This window comes from Wolffia australiana, chromosome 11, assembly GCF_029677425.1.
Source record: "Wolffia australiana isolate 7733 chromosome 11, ASM2967742v1".
NCBI classification, from domain to species: Eukaryota; Viridiplantae; Streptophyta; class Magnoliopsida; order Alismatales; family Araceae; genus Wolffia; species Wolffia australiana.
Window position 1 is genome coordinate 15,024,035 of NC_135845.1, and position 16,642 is coordinate 15,040,676.

The 16,642-nt window shown below is 40.1% G+C and overlaps 1 protein-coding gene and 1 long non-coding RNA gene across 4 annotated transcripts; both read left to right on the plus strand.

Annotated features, from left to right (window-relative positions):
* The first annotated feature begins 427 nt into the window (after positions 1–427).
* On the plus strand, positions 428–2,136 carry LOC144709045 (lachrymatory-factor synthase-like). The gene has a single exon (XM_078582452.1). It carries the CDS (start codon positions 567–569, stop codon positions 1,059–1,061), a length of 495 nt encoding a protein of 164 aa, XP_078438578.1. The 5' UTR covers positions 428–566; the 3' UTR covers positions 1,062–2,136.
* A 7,130-nt stretch (positions 2,137–9,266) lies between these two features.
* On the plus strand, positions 9,267–11,660 carry LOC144709860 (uncharacterized). Of its 3 annotated transcripts, none has more exons than XR_013583119.1 (4): positions 9,267–10,141; positions 10,222–10,437; positions 10,902–11,045; positions 11,311–11,660. It is a non-coding gene; the product is annotated as an uncharacterized LOC144709860 (long non-coding RNA). The 3 variants fall into 3 exon arrangements; XR_013583120.1 differs by having other exon boundaries at positions 10,226–10,437; XR_013583118.1 differs by lacking the exon at positions 10,222–10,437.
* The last annotated feature ends 4,982 nt before the right edge of the window (positions 11,661–16,642 follow it).

The window sequence follows — 16,642 nt, forward strand, 5'->3', positions numbered from 1 at the left end:
CTTTATCTTATAACACATAATAATTAATTCCTGCAATAGAATGTACTATCTTCATCCTAAAATTGTCATAAATGAATCGCTTATTTCAGGGATTAAATTTAGCACCAATAATACAAATTGTGGTTATTATAGGAAATGACAACTCAACATACCCATCTCAAAAATATCTGCCTACAGTTCCTCCCTTCCCCAGTCTAACCTGATTTTTTCTTCTCTCTCTCTCTCCCCCAATGTTGACTGTCTTCATCATCTTGCCGACTTCTACGACTTCCACAATGTTCCCTAGTCCAACCAGATTTTTTCTCTCTTTCTGCATCCTCCCGTCGCCCCCAAAGTTGACTGTCTTCATCTTCTTGCCGACTCCTACGACCTACGTTCCAATTATCTCGCCTTTCGTCTCTTAATTTCTCTCCCAGTCAAATCTTTTCCAGTGTATTCTAGCTCCCTTCTATAACCCAAAGCCAGTTTAAGAGCTGTCTCACTCCTCCCATACGGTATCTACATAAACAGTTCTCCCTCCCTCTGCGCAGCGTGGGTAGCTACAGAGTACAGAGGGCAAGCAGAATATGGGAGAAGAAAGAGAAGGCGGGTCGGTAGAGGCAGAGGTAAAGGGTGCGACGGCAGAGCAAGCGTGGAAGTTTTTCGATTTCTCTATTCTTGACAAGGTGTCCTCTATCGTAGAGTCATGCACTATCGTCGAGGGCGTCCCCGGCGAGCCCGGCTGCGTGAGGTACTGCGTGACGAAGCCAGTCCCTCCTCCCGGAGGCGCTGCCGGCGGAGAAGGACTCGTCATGCACATGAAGGAGACGCTTCTGGCCATTGATCACGCCCAGAAGACCTTCAGCTACGATATCGCCGAGAGCAATATAGGGCTTCGCGGGTACATTGCCAACGTGAAAGTTTACGGAGAAGATGGAGTGGAGGGATGCCGCGTCGTGTGGTCCTTCTCGGCTGACTCTTTTGGGGTGTTTGCGAAGGCGGCTACCGAATGGTTCCTGACTACCCTTCTCCGGAGCATCGTCTACACTATTGAGCAGGCCGTGCTGAAGGGGGAGGTTTGATTGGGAAGATCATTCTTTCCATCCACGTATACGTCTCTCTCTTCTCGTTTTTCGTTTCGCTCTCTCCCTGACCCTATCTTCTTGCTCTTAGTTTCTTTCTCTCTCTATCCCTATCTCTCTCTCTATCTCTATCTCTTGCTCGCTCCCTTGCTCTCTCTCTATCTCTATCTCTTGCTCGCTCCCTTGCTCTCTCTCTATCTCTATCTCTTTCTCGCTCCCTTGTTCTCTCTCTATCTCTATCTCTATCTCTTGCTCGCTCCCTTGCTCTCTGTCTATCTCTATCTCTTGCTCGCTCCCTCTCTCTCTCTCTCTATCCTTATCTCTTCCTCGCTCCCTTTCCCTCTCTCTATCTATCCCTATCTCTTCCTCGCTCCCTTTCTCTCTCTCTATCTATCTCTATCTCCTGCTCGCTCCCTTTCTTTCTCTCTCTCTCTCTATCTCTATTTCTTGCTCGTTCCCTTGCTCTCTCTCTATCTCTATCTCTTGCTCGCTCCCTTGCTTTCTCTCTGTCTCTATCTCTTGCTCGCACCCTTTCTCTCTCTTTCTCTATCTCTCGCCCGCACCCTTTCTCTCTCTTTCTCTATCTCTCGCCCGCACCCTTTCTCTCTTTTTCTCCATCTCTCTCAATCCGTTTCTCTTTTTCTCGATCTCTCTCTGTATATCTCTCAATCCGTCTCCTCTCTTTTTCCCAATCTCTCTCTGTATATCTCTCAATCCGTCTCTCTCTATTTTTCTCGATCTCTCTCTGTATCTCTCTCAATCCGCCTCTCTTTTCCTTGATCTCTCTCTCTCTTTCTGTCTGTCTGTCTGTCTGTCTGTCTGTCTGTCTGTCTCTCTCTCTCTCTCTCTCTCTCTCTCTCTCCGTCTTTCACTTCCACCTCCATCAAGGTTTCGGTTTCCTTTCTTTCTTGTATCTTCTTTCTATCCATACCCGTCAAAGTTCTGTCGTAGTCCTTGATACAACTCCCCATATCTTCGTTGTCTTTTTTTGTGTTCCTTCTCTTGTTCACATCTTCTCGATTTTCCTTTGTATCTTGCACTTTTTTTATGGTGCTCAATCATTTTGCTTTCTCTCCGTCGTCTGAGTTTATGCCCCTGTCCAAGTCCCATTCTAACTTGGAACTAAATATTGTTTCATCGACACGAAATTCGGTCGCAAACAGTCTAGACCCGTTCAAGAGACGGCCTAGCAAGACAATTAAGGTTTGTGATCTATATGTCGTCGTGATAAAGATAAAAAAGATGCAAGTATAATACTATGAATAATTATATTATATATTGATAGGAACCTTTGACCAAATCTCGAGCCCTATATTACGGAGAGAAGGTGGCTCAGAATAATCGAGAATTCAATTGCAACTTTCGAGGCATATGAAGTGGAGTTATTGTTTTGACATTGTTAGGCAATTCAATCCTTCTATTCCATTCATATTCTGAGAGACTAGATCTATTCTGTCAAGATTATATATGTGGCCTGTACGATCTTAGCAGACCCCTTGGTATCTCGTAAAGTTTGTAATAGACTCTAAGAGGATCATACTATAAATTTATGAGATAGTCATACTTGACATAATACTGAAAAAAAAGATAGACAAAACAGAGGGATAAAAATATTAGGAGTATAATTTTTGACCGAGGAAATATCTTCGTATAATGCATTTGTGATAGGATATGTTTATGTGTGAATAAAATAATTATTTATATTATCATAATAAGGGTAAAAGTGCAGATAGATAGATAGATGAAGAGATATATTTAACATTTAGTAAGATATAGGAACAGACAAATAGATAGAGAAAGAAATGGCCGGTGACACGAATAATAGGGTATTAACAGATATGATTATCTTGAGAAAAAGAGAATGAAGAAAGGTTTGGAGATATGATTGTTATTTAAGACAGCCTTTTTGTAAAATTGAAGAAAAAATATTATATGAAAACAAGAAATTGAAAGGGCCAACAAGTATTTGATGGGAGGCCTCAATGCCATTATGTTTGTTAATCCTATATAAAATTTGATTCATTTAAATTTGATCCAATTTAAGTAAAAAGAAATTATAATAAGGATGATTGAAGGTAGAGATTGATGGCCCCACCTTTTGCTGATCAATCATTGTGAAGGGCCGTTAGAATGGCAGCAATTAACTTAGAGCCATGGACCCTTTTACCAACTGCTAGACCCTCAGCGTTTTCAAGAATTTACGGCTTATCACCACTTCAAAATGCTGGACTCTGCCTCCTGATCAGTCACTGTTGAAATGCCATCCTGAGAAAAATACAAAAGTAATAAGGTTAGGGGACTAGATCTCGTCAACTGATATTTATCAAAACTTTGAGATTATAATTTTTGCTTCAACAGTGGTTCATAATGATGGGCGCTTTAGGCCAGGTCATCTTGAAGTGTGTTCCAATTTTCTTCTTGTTTCTTTAAGATCGCAGCCCATTGAGTGTTGATCCTTCCTCTTTGTTTCATTCATTAATCTTGGTTGGTCCCATCTTGCAGCTTAAAGGTGTACATAGGTTAGTTCCTTATGGAAAAGATGAAAGAGCATTGGTCAGTATATATCTTGGCCCTCTTATTAAGATATCTTTGACAGCATCCTAGGCTACCGTGTGGGCTACCAACCAGGACCACTCCATTCTTATGCCAAGGAGTGTATAGGTACACAATTGGATAAAGGTCTTAATAATAATAATATCATAGTGTATAGGTACACAATTTTCAAGAGGTACACAGTTTATACCTCTACTAATAAAAAAATCAAAATGTAATAATTTCAAGCAAAGGTAAGTCTTTCCTCTACTCCATGATAAGTCTCCCTCCTTGGTGATATTTAAAGCCAATGCACATACCTCTATTCTTAGGACATCTGGCTGCTAGTACTATCTTAGTCTACATGCATATGATGTGACACACCTGTCACAGAACTCTAAAAAATGAAAAAAATTTCGGTACATTCCTTTATATTTGGGATATCGTAAAACACTTTATGCATATATCTGGTGATGCCTAATTTCCATTTACAAAATTTAAGCTTCCACATCATCATTAGTCTCATCCCTGAACATTTTTTGTCGATATCTTGGGTCAAAAACAAAACCCTATTCTATAAAATTAAACTGGCCTATCTTACCAAACCTTATCTCTCTTAACATTCCTTACCCATCCATCCAACTCGATATCCTTATCACTTCTACTAGATAGATGGTACGTGGCTGTCTAGTAAATTACACTATCATGTTTCATTTAAGTTCATTGAAATGAATATTTATTCATTATTATTCTTGTGTGATATTTGTCATGAGGTTCCAGAATACACAAAATAACTTAGTGAATTATGATGATATCATAATGTAGAGATCACAAGTCTTCAAGCATGTAAGCTAAATATTCATATTCGGTGGAAACTCACAACATGCATTGAGTTATTTGGATAGAATAGCACTACTTTGTCCTGATACGATAAGTATGGTCGATCTTGTGGCCACTAGTGTGGAGAAAATATGAATAGATGGTGGGTGTGCTTTAGAGAATGAGTTCATTAAAAAAACCCTTATGAATCCCGTGGTGGTATTACACCTAAGCATCAATGAGGTTGATTCATGTCATGGTTGTGAAAGTGGTCCATTGACTTGAGACACCAACTTGTGCATGGACAGTCATGTTTTGATTAAGGCATTGATGAACCTATTTTGGGCCATCAAAATGTGCATATATTAGAGCCATAGCATGTATCATTTTGTTGATCTTATCTTTATTTTGGTATAAATTCCCATTTCATACATTATTCTAAATGACCTAAAAACCACCCTTTTCAATGAAATTTCTTCATAATTTTTGTATGGCATACATTCACATCCAGAATACTTTCAAAAATATATGCACATTTTGATGAACTCATTCTCTAAAGCACTTAATTCTTCAACAGACTTAATTCTTGCGCAATTTGGGTATTGTGCATTTTTGGGCAGAAATTCAATAAAAATAAAATAAAATAAAATAAAAATGGTTTTAAAGAGTCCAAGAACCAGCAACTAAGAGAGGAGCTGGCAGCGCTCAAGCCAGTCTTAAGCTGGCAAGGGTATAGCACTCAAGCTGACCAATAGCTCGCGAGTGCCATTGTATAAAAAGCTGCACAAGGAGCCTTTGAAAGGCCGCACGAGGAGCCCACCGAAGTCACATATTTAAAAAAGTCAATATGCACATATGCATGGCCTGTACAAATGCATTAGAGGGGAGGTAATGTGTCTAATTCAATTGAATTACTAGCCAATATTTATTTAGGAGTTCTATTTCTTAAAGTTTTAATGTGGGATAACCTATTAATGGATTCCTTCAGTGCTGTTGTAGGCCGAGATGATAAACAACAAGAGGGATTGCAATCCAACGGGCCACAATCTTTAGAAAACTACAAATCAAATATAACTGGTCTTGGAGCCAACCGCCCGAAGCCCAGGTCATAACAGGCCAATTTTTAAGTTGGCTTTCAATCTTAACCATCCGTTCTTTCTAAGGACATCAGATGGTCTATTTTATGTCTCATGTTATCTTACATTATTTGGCAAGCTTTGATTGGTCGTCGATGGCTGAGGAAGATGATGGAGCTACCCAATTGACTAATTAGGGAGGGGAAAGTTGATGGAGATGATGTTGACTGGGCACACAGGGGTAAACAGTTAGTGAAGGGGTCCATGGCTGAGACTAACCGCAGCTGTTGGACCCATCTACGGGAGATTTGAACGACGAGGGGTAAACCCATCCTTCTTCACCCCCAGGTGTCGCTCTGGTTGGTCGATCGGCAGAGGCTGGTAATGGGGAGACTGTAGACTGATTTAATGCCTCTAGGAGAGTAGTTGGATCAGGTCTAGTTGATGGGAGATTGATAAAACTTCTTTTGACCCTTTAAAATGAAGTTTTGGGAGCCCAAGGGTCACCTCTCATTGCAGGAGTTGCAACAACGGTGGGAGAGCCTTCCAGGGGCGTGGCGAGCAAGACGAGGGGTGTGATAGTTTTCCAACAGCTCAAATTTCTCAGGACGACAAGATGGAGAGTAGAGTAAGACCGAGATATCCACACACATAGAGGAAAACTAAGTAGGGACACATACCAAAGTTAGGGGGTTGCAATCGACGCTCTATCCCTGCTTGCTTGAAACAAGGTAGATCCGTTACCTCCCCTTGACATGATCTGGATGATAATGCATATGAGAAAATGTTAGAGTAAACTAGTTCTGATTGAATCACATATTGAGTTGGATTTCACAAAGATCTCATCGATCGGCCTCATCAAGGCATTCTATCGACCACATATTGTTTATTGAGAAATTTATCGACTTTATCTGATACCAAATTATTTCAGAATACTTATGTAGATATATATTCTTGTATAAGACATATTTTACTATAATTAACTACTTCCAATAAAATAACAGAAATACTTACTTTTCAAGCCCTTCTACTAATCCCTTCTATCTTCTCTTATTTTCTCTCTTTTGACCTGAATTCTTAAAATTTTCTAAAACTAGATAATAATAATTTTCATCTTATCTCCTTAATTTTTATGCTTATCTATATATCTATAGTCACCTCACCCAATTAATGTAGACATATTTTAATATTATCGTTCTTATTATCATTAATATTTTCATACCCTTTCTTCTTCATCTAACATTTTACTTAATCAAATACTCCTACTAACTAACTCCCTTCACAAACATCACACATCCAAACTCACTCTTATATTTATGAAAATGTTACCCATAAAAGTAATCAAAATAGTATCTAATATTTATCTCTTCCTATTTTCTTGTCTCACTTATTACTACATATTATCTCATAGCCCCTCTTCTTCTCTTTACTTTCTCCAATTTAGTAATTGAGGAAGGCAAAAACCGGGTGCTAAATTTTTCGTATTGTTTTCACCTCGATGAAATAAAATTTAAAATTTTTAAACTTACTCAGAAATGTAAAGGGCAGAATAAGGTTGCATCCACAGGGACTGGTCTTTCGAGATATTTTTAATGATTGAGCTCTTAGTTAATAAGCAATAATAATAACACTAAAGATAGTAAGTATTAGAAGAAATAAGTAGTACTAAGTAGATAGAATAATAGGTGAATAAGAGTAATATATATTAATAGATTTTTTATATGACTTTTTATGCATGTTATATTGATTTTATAAAAGAGAATCAAGGATAAGGAGGGTCTGTTGTCAAATACCGCTCGGGGGTTCTACATAATGCCCGATTGAAGTCGATTAGGTATTTATATATATATGTATGATTTTATGATAGAAAATCAGTGATAAAGGGGTATTTCTTTAGAGAGGATTGAGAGGGTCATAGAGAGAGAATTTGGAGATGGAATGAGAGAATGATGGGTATAGGAAGAGAGTGAAAAGGAAAGAACGAAACATAAATTCAAGGAGAGAGAATTAGGAGAGGGAAAGAGTAAAAGGGAGGAGTAAAAGGGAATTGGTAGAGTGAGAGAGTGAGAGTGAAATGGAGAAATATGGATGGAGGGATGTAGTTACAGGGAAAGAGAGAAAGGTGAGTGAAGGGAGAGACACAGAGGGAAGTGACGTGATATTTCATTATGTTCCAAAATTTTAATTATTTGAAGTTTAATTATATTATTTATTTCGGTTAAACATTTCTCAAGGTCAAAGGATTTCAAATTAACCATATTCATTGAGTATAGTTATTTCATTAATTAGGTAGATGAACAAAAAAGCAAAGGGAAAAATAAGAAGATTAGAGGAATCGATGCAACCTTTAAAGGTTTCCTTAGCTTGCCTTTTCAAGTCAACCCATTGATTCCCAGAAATCAACCCTTTTGTTTTTTATTTATTTCAGGTGGCATGGGCTTAAAAAGGATCATATTTAGATAATTTATGCAAGAAATCAAAAGTTCTGATTTCTAAGATTTTTTTCTTTCAGTTCTTTTAAGGGTGAGGACCTGTAAGTAAATTAGTGCTCCAGACATTCTGAAAGAAATGAAAGCAGAATTCTTCTTATCAGAATCAGAACCTTTATTTTTCCTTATTCATGGAAGTGTATTTAGTACACCTAACAAATATGATTATCCAACGTTAGTCAGTAATGTAAGTAGTATTGTATTCCTTTATGTGGTGTGCCAAAGGGGCATCACCTATTGGGATAAAGAAAAGCTTTTATGGCCCAGCTCTCTAACCTAATGTGCCTAGACAATGAAGAACCATAGCATGGGAGACGTCCTAATCTCTTTGGGCCTACAAGGCTGGCTAACGGTATGCAGCAAGAGCAAGGGAACTCCCTTGGTTCCGGGAGGCACATGAATCCGAATGTGAAGTTGGATTTTCAACTCATTCTACGAAATGGGGATACCTGTGCTGTTGTGGCTTCGATCAGTCCTAGAAATGGTGTCTGCGATGGGAGGTGGGATTTTAAGAGCAAACATACTGCAACCTAGGGATCACAAGGCAGATCTTTCGTTCCATAGGATTATTGAGTGTTGGGGGTAGGTGGCACAGATCACTATTCTTCTTCAAGGAGGGTTGGATTGCGCAGGTGACATATCCTGTCTTTGTTCGAAACCAATGGTGAAAATTTCCTTTAAAACACATTATAAATGAAGCAATATGAATTTTATAAATTGGATTATTTATCGATAATTTGAAATATATTGTGCGGACCAAAAAGAAGAAACAAACATACGTGTGGACTCACAAGAGAAACTGACATGGCTGCCACTCTATGCAAGCGCTCCAACTAGGTAGTGCAGCGACATGGGGGCCAACCCATTCCCTAGGTGATGGCGCACGCCATCAAAAGTCTTCATCGACGTCATCCGCGCCGCACGCCCTCGACATTGAAGACTAGGTGAGTCTGCTCAGTTATCCTTTTCGTTTTCTCATCTCTCTCTCGCGTGCTATGTCTTTTCTCCTTCTCACTGTCGTGTTTTGTCACGTTTGCGACGTGTTCGTCTGTCCGCCGTTTTACCGTCAAGGGGAGGGACCTTCCGTTGACCCTTCCTCCTTGCCTCTCCCTCCCTTGTCTTTCCCCATTCCCTCATCTCCCCTTGTTTTTATGTCTTTAATTTTGTTTGTAATGAGGGGAGCCCATTTATAAGGGCTCCCCTAATGGACTCCCCCTTCATGGCCCATGTTAGGGCCCATCTCTTCTCCCTTTATAAGGAAAGAGAGGGCCCCCTAAGAACGCAGATCAGGATTTTCTAAAGTTTGAAGTTACTTGCAAATTTCTTGGTCTCCCCTCTCGATCGAAGAAGGAAATCGAAGAGTGAACTGAAGACAAACTGGACGATACGCGCAGAAGAGGAAAACAGAAAAAAAATGGGCGAGAACCTTACCACGCGGCCGACGGACGCGCGTGAATTTCCGGCCCGACGGTGTCCTCCGTGAGGAGGTTCAAGAGCTGCTCGGTAATTCTCCCTAGCGGGAATTTCACCAGGGAAGTTTGCTCTCGCCGACAAGGAGACGGCTCGGTAATTTTCCGCCAAGGGAACCCGGCTCGGTAATTTTCTCACCGCGAGCTCTGCTGCGAGTATTCTGACGCCCAAAAAAAAAGAAAAAGAGAAAACCGCTCGGAAAATCAGCAGCTGTATTCACGACTGTCGACCGGGCATTTTCCCACGAGCGTCCCTAGCCGATGCAACCTGGAGCAGTTACCTCCGGTGTCTCAACCGATCACTGCTGGTTTAGCCGCATGCGCAGACCATTGTAAAAGGGAAGGCCGTCTGCGCACACCACCTGTTCGGATTAGTGCCCGTTCGAGCAACGCCCCCGTCCCATTAGATCTGCGTGTCGAACCCAGCACTGCGCGCTGCTGCTCGCTCCCGCCTCCTGGTATCGATGCGCTCGTCCTTCTCTGGACGTGACAGACATACCTGACCTGACGCTCGAGCCGCCCGCTGCTGCCATTTGACTTCTATCGTTCCTCCCTCGGACCCCCCTTTACGTATAGCTCCGGAATCATCTGCTGCATGTTGAGCCGCCGTGTCTACTCCGGTGCCTCTCCGCCCCACCTGCTCCGACACGCCACCAACGAAGTCAAGATCCAGCACTACGAGCCCCGTCGACGAGGTACGCTGTCCTCTCCCGTCGCTCGTTTCATTATTCTCTTGCAATATTCTTTCATCCTAACTCCATCGTGCTCGGGCTAGGTAGGTGAGAGAGGCTAAACGAGAGATAACTACGATTGTGAGTGTCTTACCGGTACGGGCGAGTACATCCGTTACGTGCGAGCCCAACGAATTGAATCTGTTTGGCCATAGACGTCCTCGTCGCTCCGACGAGGTTCGAGAGGTCACCGTCGCCGCCGCTTGGTGATTCTCGTCCAAGCTTGGAGTTCGGCACCTCCCTCAAGTTGGAGCCTACATGTACGACACGTAAGGCATTCAGCATCATGTAGTTACATACCCGTTAGGGTAATCATCAGACGACGACACCGCCATAACCCGATACATTATCCCCTATCGGCACCGAAAAATCATATTCGGTGTTGACCGTACGACGCCATCGACGACGTCCGACATCACTAGGTGATGTAGTGTGGCCCATTGGTGGTCGAGAAGTGTGAGTTCGTAGCAATACATCGAACTCTAATTGGTCCATGCATTCATTCACAATTTTAAGGTACTTTGAGGTCATATGTTCACATTATTCCATTTTAAGGAGAAATTATTCTGTTAAAACTAGAATTTTATTTGGAATGTTAAATCATTAACATACCCAATACTTTCAGCTTGTTATTTGAAGAGGTGGGACAGTTTTTAGGACTTAGTTCTTCTCTCAACTTTATTTTTCATATTTTTGATGGTTAAATTCAATTAAAACATCATAGGTGATAGAGCAAGAAAACAATTGGCTACTAATCGTAGCAAACAGGCGTTGATTCAGGTAGGCACACCAGCATTCAAGCAAGCTACAGGTTAGCAAGTCTAGAGCACTCAAGTCAGCCACTACCAAAGAGCACCATCAAGCAAAGGTTATGAATAAGAAATTATAGTTAATTAAACCATATTGCCTTATGGTGTATGGAACCATATTTATAATTTTATTTTGATTTTTAGCAATTTTTAATATTTAAATAACTCTAATAGCAAAAGTTAATTCAAAATAATTCTTAAATAAGTAGCAAATAATTGTACGATTTAATCTAATTTATTTAAATGTTTTAAATAATTTTGTTAATTTTATAAAATTTAATGATTGTAAAAACTAATAAATTCTAGATAAAATATCATATGTAGTGCTCCGCCAGCGTTGATGAGGACTGATGATGGTGGATGTGAGTGGAGAAGAATAGGCGAAAGCATCACCGACTTTGATAGAAACGTTGGCAGACACATGCCATGAGCGATGGAATGGGGGCGAGTGATGATGATTTTATTGTCTTTGGTGGCAACACAAATGGGGACGCAAATGCAGCGACGAGTGGCAGAGCTAAATGTGGTGCTGGTGGTAGTGAAAACCTAGGAAATCACTAGCGATTACCAAGGAAATATGACAGAGATGACACTGACCTCATATCTTGTGCTGAATGGGTTGAGTGGTGTTTTTTTTTTTGCATTTCTTAATCTGGGCCTAAGATGATTTTTAATGAGTGAATCACTTCAGTAATCATAGTTTGGAAGATAATCCAAGCGTACTATTTTTATAAAGATGGGCATCTATTTATACATTCTAGAAAAAATATATAAAAATGCGGGTAAATATGGAACTAGCCTTGAAACTTCTGTCAGAAACTTGTGGATTGTTATCTATTGTCATTTGAAGTTAGAGAAATTATAGTTGTTCATGTTTTCTCTCTCCTCTTTGGAAATATCAAATTATAGATTATACATCTAATTTTTTTTAAAGATTATACATTTCATTACTAGAAATTTTATATTGGTCTCCTATTTGAAACATTATGTTAATAATTGGCATACAAATCCACACATTACATTACTTGTGGGCATGTGTCCCCAGATTCCATGGAAACAAAATCCTGATATTCCTGTTTTTCGAATCTCATGGAGCCATGTAGACCTGAAAAAACAAAAAAGAATGAAAATCAGCACATTAAATGAATCATTTCGCTCTTTGCCAACCCTTCCATGCGCCATAGGGCATTAACAATGATAAACTCAACCAAGTTATCAATTTTTTCACATGTGTAAGGTGTCAAAATAGATTGTTTCGAGGTTTGTTCTTTGTTAAATTGGATTAAATTCAAATGAATATAATGCCATTGAGGTATGCCATCAAATATTCGTCAACACTCTCAATTTCTGATTTGCCTTTAAGAATTTTCTTTAATTAATATTTTTCTTAAATAACTACCCAAATCTGAAAATATTCATTCATTTATATTCTGTTAAGATAATCTACCCCTTTTGTCCTTCTAATTATCTTTGTTACCTGTTATTACCCTATTTTCCTGTCACAGCCCATTTCTTTATCTTTCGATTTGTTTGTTCCTGTATCTTACAAAACGTAAAATATGTATCTTCATCTATCTATCTGCATCTCTATATTTGTTATAAGAATATAAATAATTATTTTATTCACCCTTATCCCCCTCCTATCACGTATGCATTATACAAAGATATTTCCTTTGTTAAAAATTCTACTCATATTATTATCCCTTTTTTTGGTCTATTTTGTTTTAGTATTATGCCAAGTATAACTATCTCGTAAATATGATATGATCCTAATAGGATCTATCATGAACTTGAATGAATATCTTTAACAGAGGTCTTCTAGGATCGCTTAGGCTGCATATATAATCTTAACAAATTAGATCTAGTCTCTCCAAATATCGATGGAATAGAAGGATTAATTCACTTAGTAATGTTAGGACAAGATCTTCCCTTTATATGCCTCTAAAGCAGCAAGTGAATTCTTTATTATTCTGATGCACCTTCTCACCTTAATATAGGGCATGAGAGTCACTCAAAACTCCTTCATCAGCTTAATGAATACCAAGTTAAAGTTGTTCGACCATGGTTGTGGCCCTGTTGGGTCTTCTTGTCTTGCTTCCTTTGATAGAACTTAAGGAGGTTCCTATCACTATATAATATTATTATTCATAGTATTTTCCTTCTTGTATCATTTGATACAATGTTTAGTTCTAAGTTAGAATGGGGTTGGGACAGGGGCATAAACTGAAAACTCTGATCCTATAGATAATGATTAGGCACATATGAGGTGGTGCAAAATAAAACTTAATTTAATCATCTGTGTCAATGCAAAAAAAAGAAGCATTTATTCAACTTTTTTTGATAATTGTGACCAGTTTTGAAGACCATTTTGTTGGATCTCATAAGTGGGCTTACACAACTTTTACAGTATATCTATGGCTATTGTTGAAGTTGTTTATCTCATATGATGTTATTTTATAAGGTTTGGGCATAAGATATCATTCATAATGCTATGGTTGCATATATGTGTAGAAATTGGGTCAGTTACATAACCATAATGGGCAGTTTGTAATGCAACATGCCCATGGTGGCCTATAAAAAAATGGTTATGTTCACTAGATTAGGCAGAATGTAAGGCCCTCCAGCCCCTTCTCCATTAGAGGGACCAGTCTCCACAGCCATGATCCAGGAGACTCAATCCAATCCATCAAATAAGATGGATTTCGGTAGGCTTCCATAGACATTTTTCCAAATCGATGGCAGCTTATATTTGTCATCCGGTCTGTTTTGGTCTTGGCTCCAGTCTATGGATGGTTCGGCTAACGAGATGATGCAAAGTGATTGAGGATATTAAAAGAGGAGAACGACATTTTAAGCACCAAACACAAAGTATTAGATACAAAGGAGAATCGAGAAAGTGTGAACACGAGAAGAAACACAAAAAAATGACAAATAAGATAGGATGAGAAGGTACACGAAAGAGAGTAGAACAGAACTTTGATGGGTATGAATTGAAAGAATATACAAGATAGTAAGCCAATACCTTGATGGGGGTGGAAGAGAGTGAGACACAGAGAGAGAGAGCGCACAAACGAGGGTGAGAGAGATGGATTGAGAGAGATACAGGGAGAGAGATCAAGAAAAATGTACAGACAGATTTGAGAGAGATACAGAGAGGAATAGACAAAAAGAGGGGGAGACGGATTGAGAGAGATATAGAGAGAGAATGAGAAAGTCAAATTAAGAGAAATATGTAGAGAGATTGAGAAAGAGAGATGGATTGAGAGATATACAGAGAGACATTGAGAAAATAGAGGGATAGAGAGATAGCGAAAGGGAGCGAGAAAGAGATAGATAGAGAGAGAAACTACGAGCCAGAAGAGAGAGAAGAAGAGACCTAAGCTAAAAGCGAGAAGAGAGAGACATATATTTGGAAGGGTAGCTGATGGAGCGTGCCAGCCCGCTCCACCGGAGACATCTTCGGAGCCACGGTTCGCATTCAGCCCTAAGCTAAGCTAAAAGCGACAGCCCTGGCGGTTCGCATTCAGCCCAATCGGCATGCCAAGGTGAAGGTGAAACACCCGGGTTCAAATACCCCGGGTAAAGCACGTCCACGTATCGATCATCTTGATTTTTGTCAGCACGTGCTTCTTATGTTCGGTGTTTTATCGTGTTCATGTGTTCGTGTTTGTCGTGTCATGTCCGTATCGTCATCAGTTGTGTCGTTTCGTGTTGTTACCTTCATGTCGTCGAACACATTTTAATTTTGTATTAAGGGGGGTCCAATGTATAAAACCCACCCCCTTATTAAGGGCACAAGTGCCCTTACTGAGGGCACCCTTGCCCTAAGTAAGGGCCATCCTGCCCCTATAAAAGGAGGCATGATGGTGCCCTAGAACTTAGACCAGGAATTTGTCCTTGAAAAGTTTGTTCATTTGTTGGTCTCACAAGGAGGGAAAGAGGAGAAGAGAGGGAGGAAGGAGGGAAGGAAGGAAGAGAATGAGAGGGAGAGGGAACAAAGAACCTTCCTTCACAATCTGTATTGTTTGACCATCTCGATAGTCGAATTAGTAACCCTGGTTACGCCGATCCACCATTACGGATGCACCTATAGGGCCACTACCGTCTGCACAAGGCAAGCTGGCGCTGGCGTGCCCCTTGTCTGCGTGCCCTGCACTGGTTGCCAACCGATGCTTGTCAGCGCGCTGCTTGCGTTCGCCGCTTGAATCTGACCGTGCAGACCCATCTAAAAGTCACCTCGCCGAAGTCAGTCAACAGTTGAGCTGCTTCGCCATCGTGTGTCTCTCTCATCCTCGCCCTTGCTACCGCTCCTACACTCTATGGCTGCTCTATTGCCGCCTGATGAGCGCTATGGTGCCTACATCTAGCACGCATCCACCACACTTGCCCATCTGGTCTGCCCCAATGAAGACACTGACAACGAACGCAGCCACCGATGAGGTACGTCGTTCCTCTTGTTTGTTAGTTGTATTACAGCTTCTAGAATATTTTTGGCTGCACTCCATCGCGCTCGGGTTAGTTTAGGTGAGAGATTATATCTTGGAACTACGACTCGAGTGAATTCCCTAGGTACGGGGTTGAAGGCATTTGTTATGTGCAAGCGTCATCGGAAATATTCCGTTCCATGCCGTACGTTGTTTCGATGAGGATCAGAAGGTCACCGTCACCATCATCGGTCGTCCACCTGGATTTCAGAGCTCGGCGAAACCCCACTAATGAAACCAAACACCATTCATTTTCATGGATCAAGCAATTTCTTTCTGTGGTTCTGTTCAACTCAAAAAAAGTGATCTTGTACAACACATTTCACTTTTTTATATTACCTAATTTATTTTATGCGTGGACTTCCCTCAAGTCCTCATATTTGACACCCATTTTCTGTTTGTAGGCATCTTCAATTGGGTACACCATTATGTATAGCTCTTGCTCCTATCATGTGATGCACAAATGGCTGAACCAATTTGTCTTACCCATGGGAGAAAATCTCCTACATCCCTAGACCGCCCTAGCATCACGTACATGCATCCTGAGACTCGTTGACTCAGTTTCCTTGTCATCTTCAAAAGTGTAAGTGGTGGTGGAATTCCGAATGCCTTTAGACCCTCTTGAACACCAAGGTTGATGAGATGTGCCATATAAGGCATAAAATGAGTCTGATCAAATGTAGGCTTTTACTTTTTTATTTCATCCATCAGTGCCTAATCATGGACCTATAGTTGTTATCTATTATAATGGCAATTAGTTTATGCCCAAGCTGAAGTCCACCAACTCATGCATTGCCAGTTGCATGAGATAACTAACACCCACTGTGAAGTCCATTAAACTTCTTTATCGTCTAGACACATTCTTAATCTTACCAGCTGTCAGTAATCCAATGCATAGTGATTCATAGAAAGGGAATCAGGTTCTCACGAGTCCATGTGTCAACTGTTAGGGATACAAATTTAACATTAGAGAGAACCTCCATCAACGTTTGCTTCTCCCTGCCAGAGAAGACCTTTGAGTAGTCAATAATGATGGTTTATTACATGATTCTGATTTTATGTTATTCACAGTGAAGTAAATTTTCTCTGAAACTAGTGTTATCAACAAATGTCTATGCTTGGTTAGTAAAAAAATATCCCTAAGATGATATAGCCCTCACATGCATGAGAGA

What these genes read in the sequence shown, in the direction of transcription:
- LOC144709045 (XM_078582452.1), top strand. Translation starts at nt 567, where the DNA reads ATGGGAGAAGAAAGAGAAGGCGGGTCGGTAGAGGCAGAGGTAAAGGGT.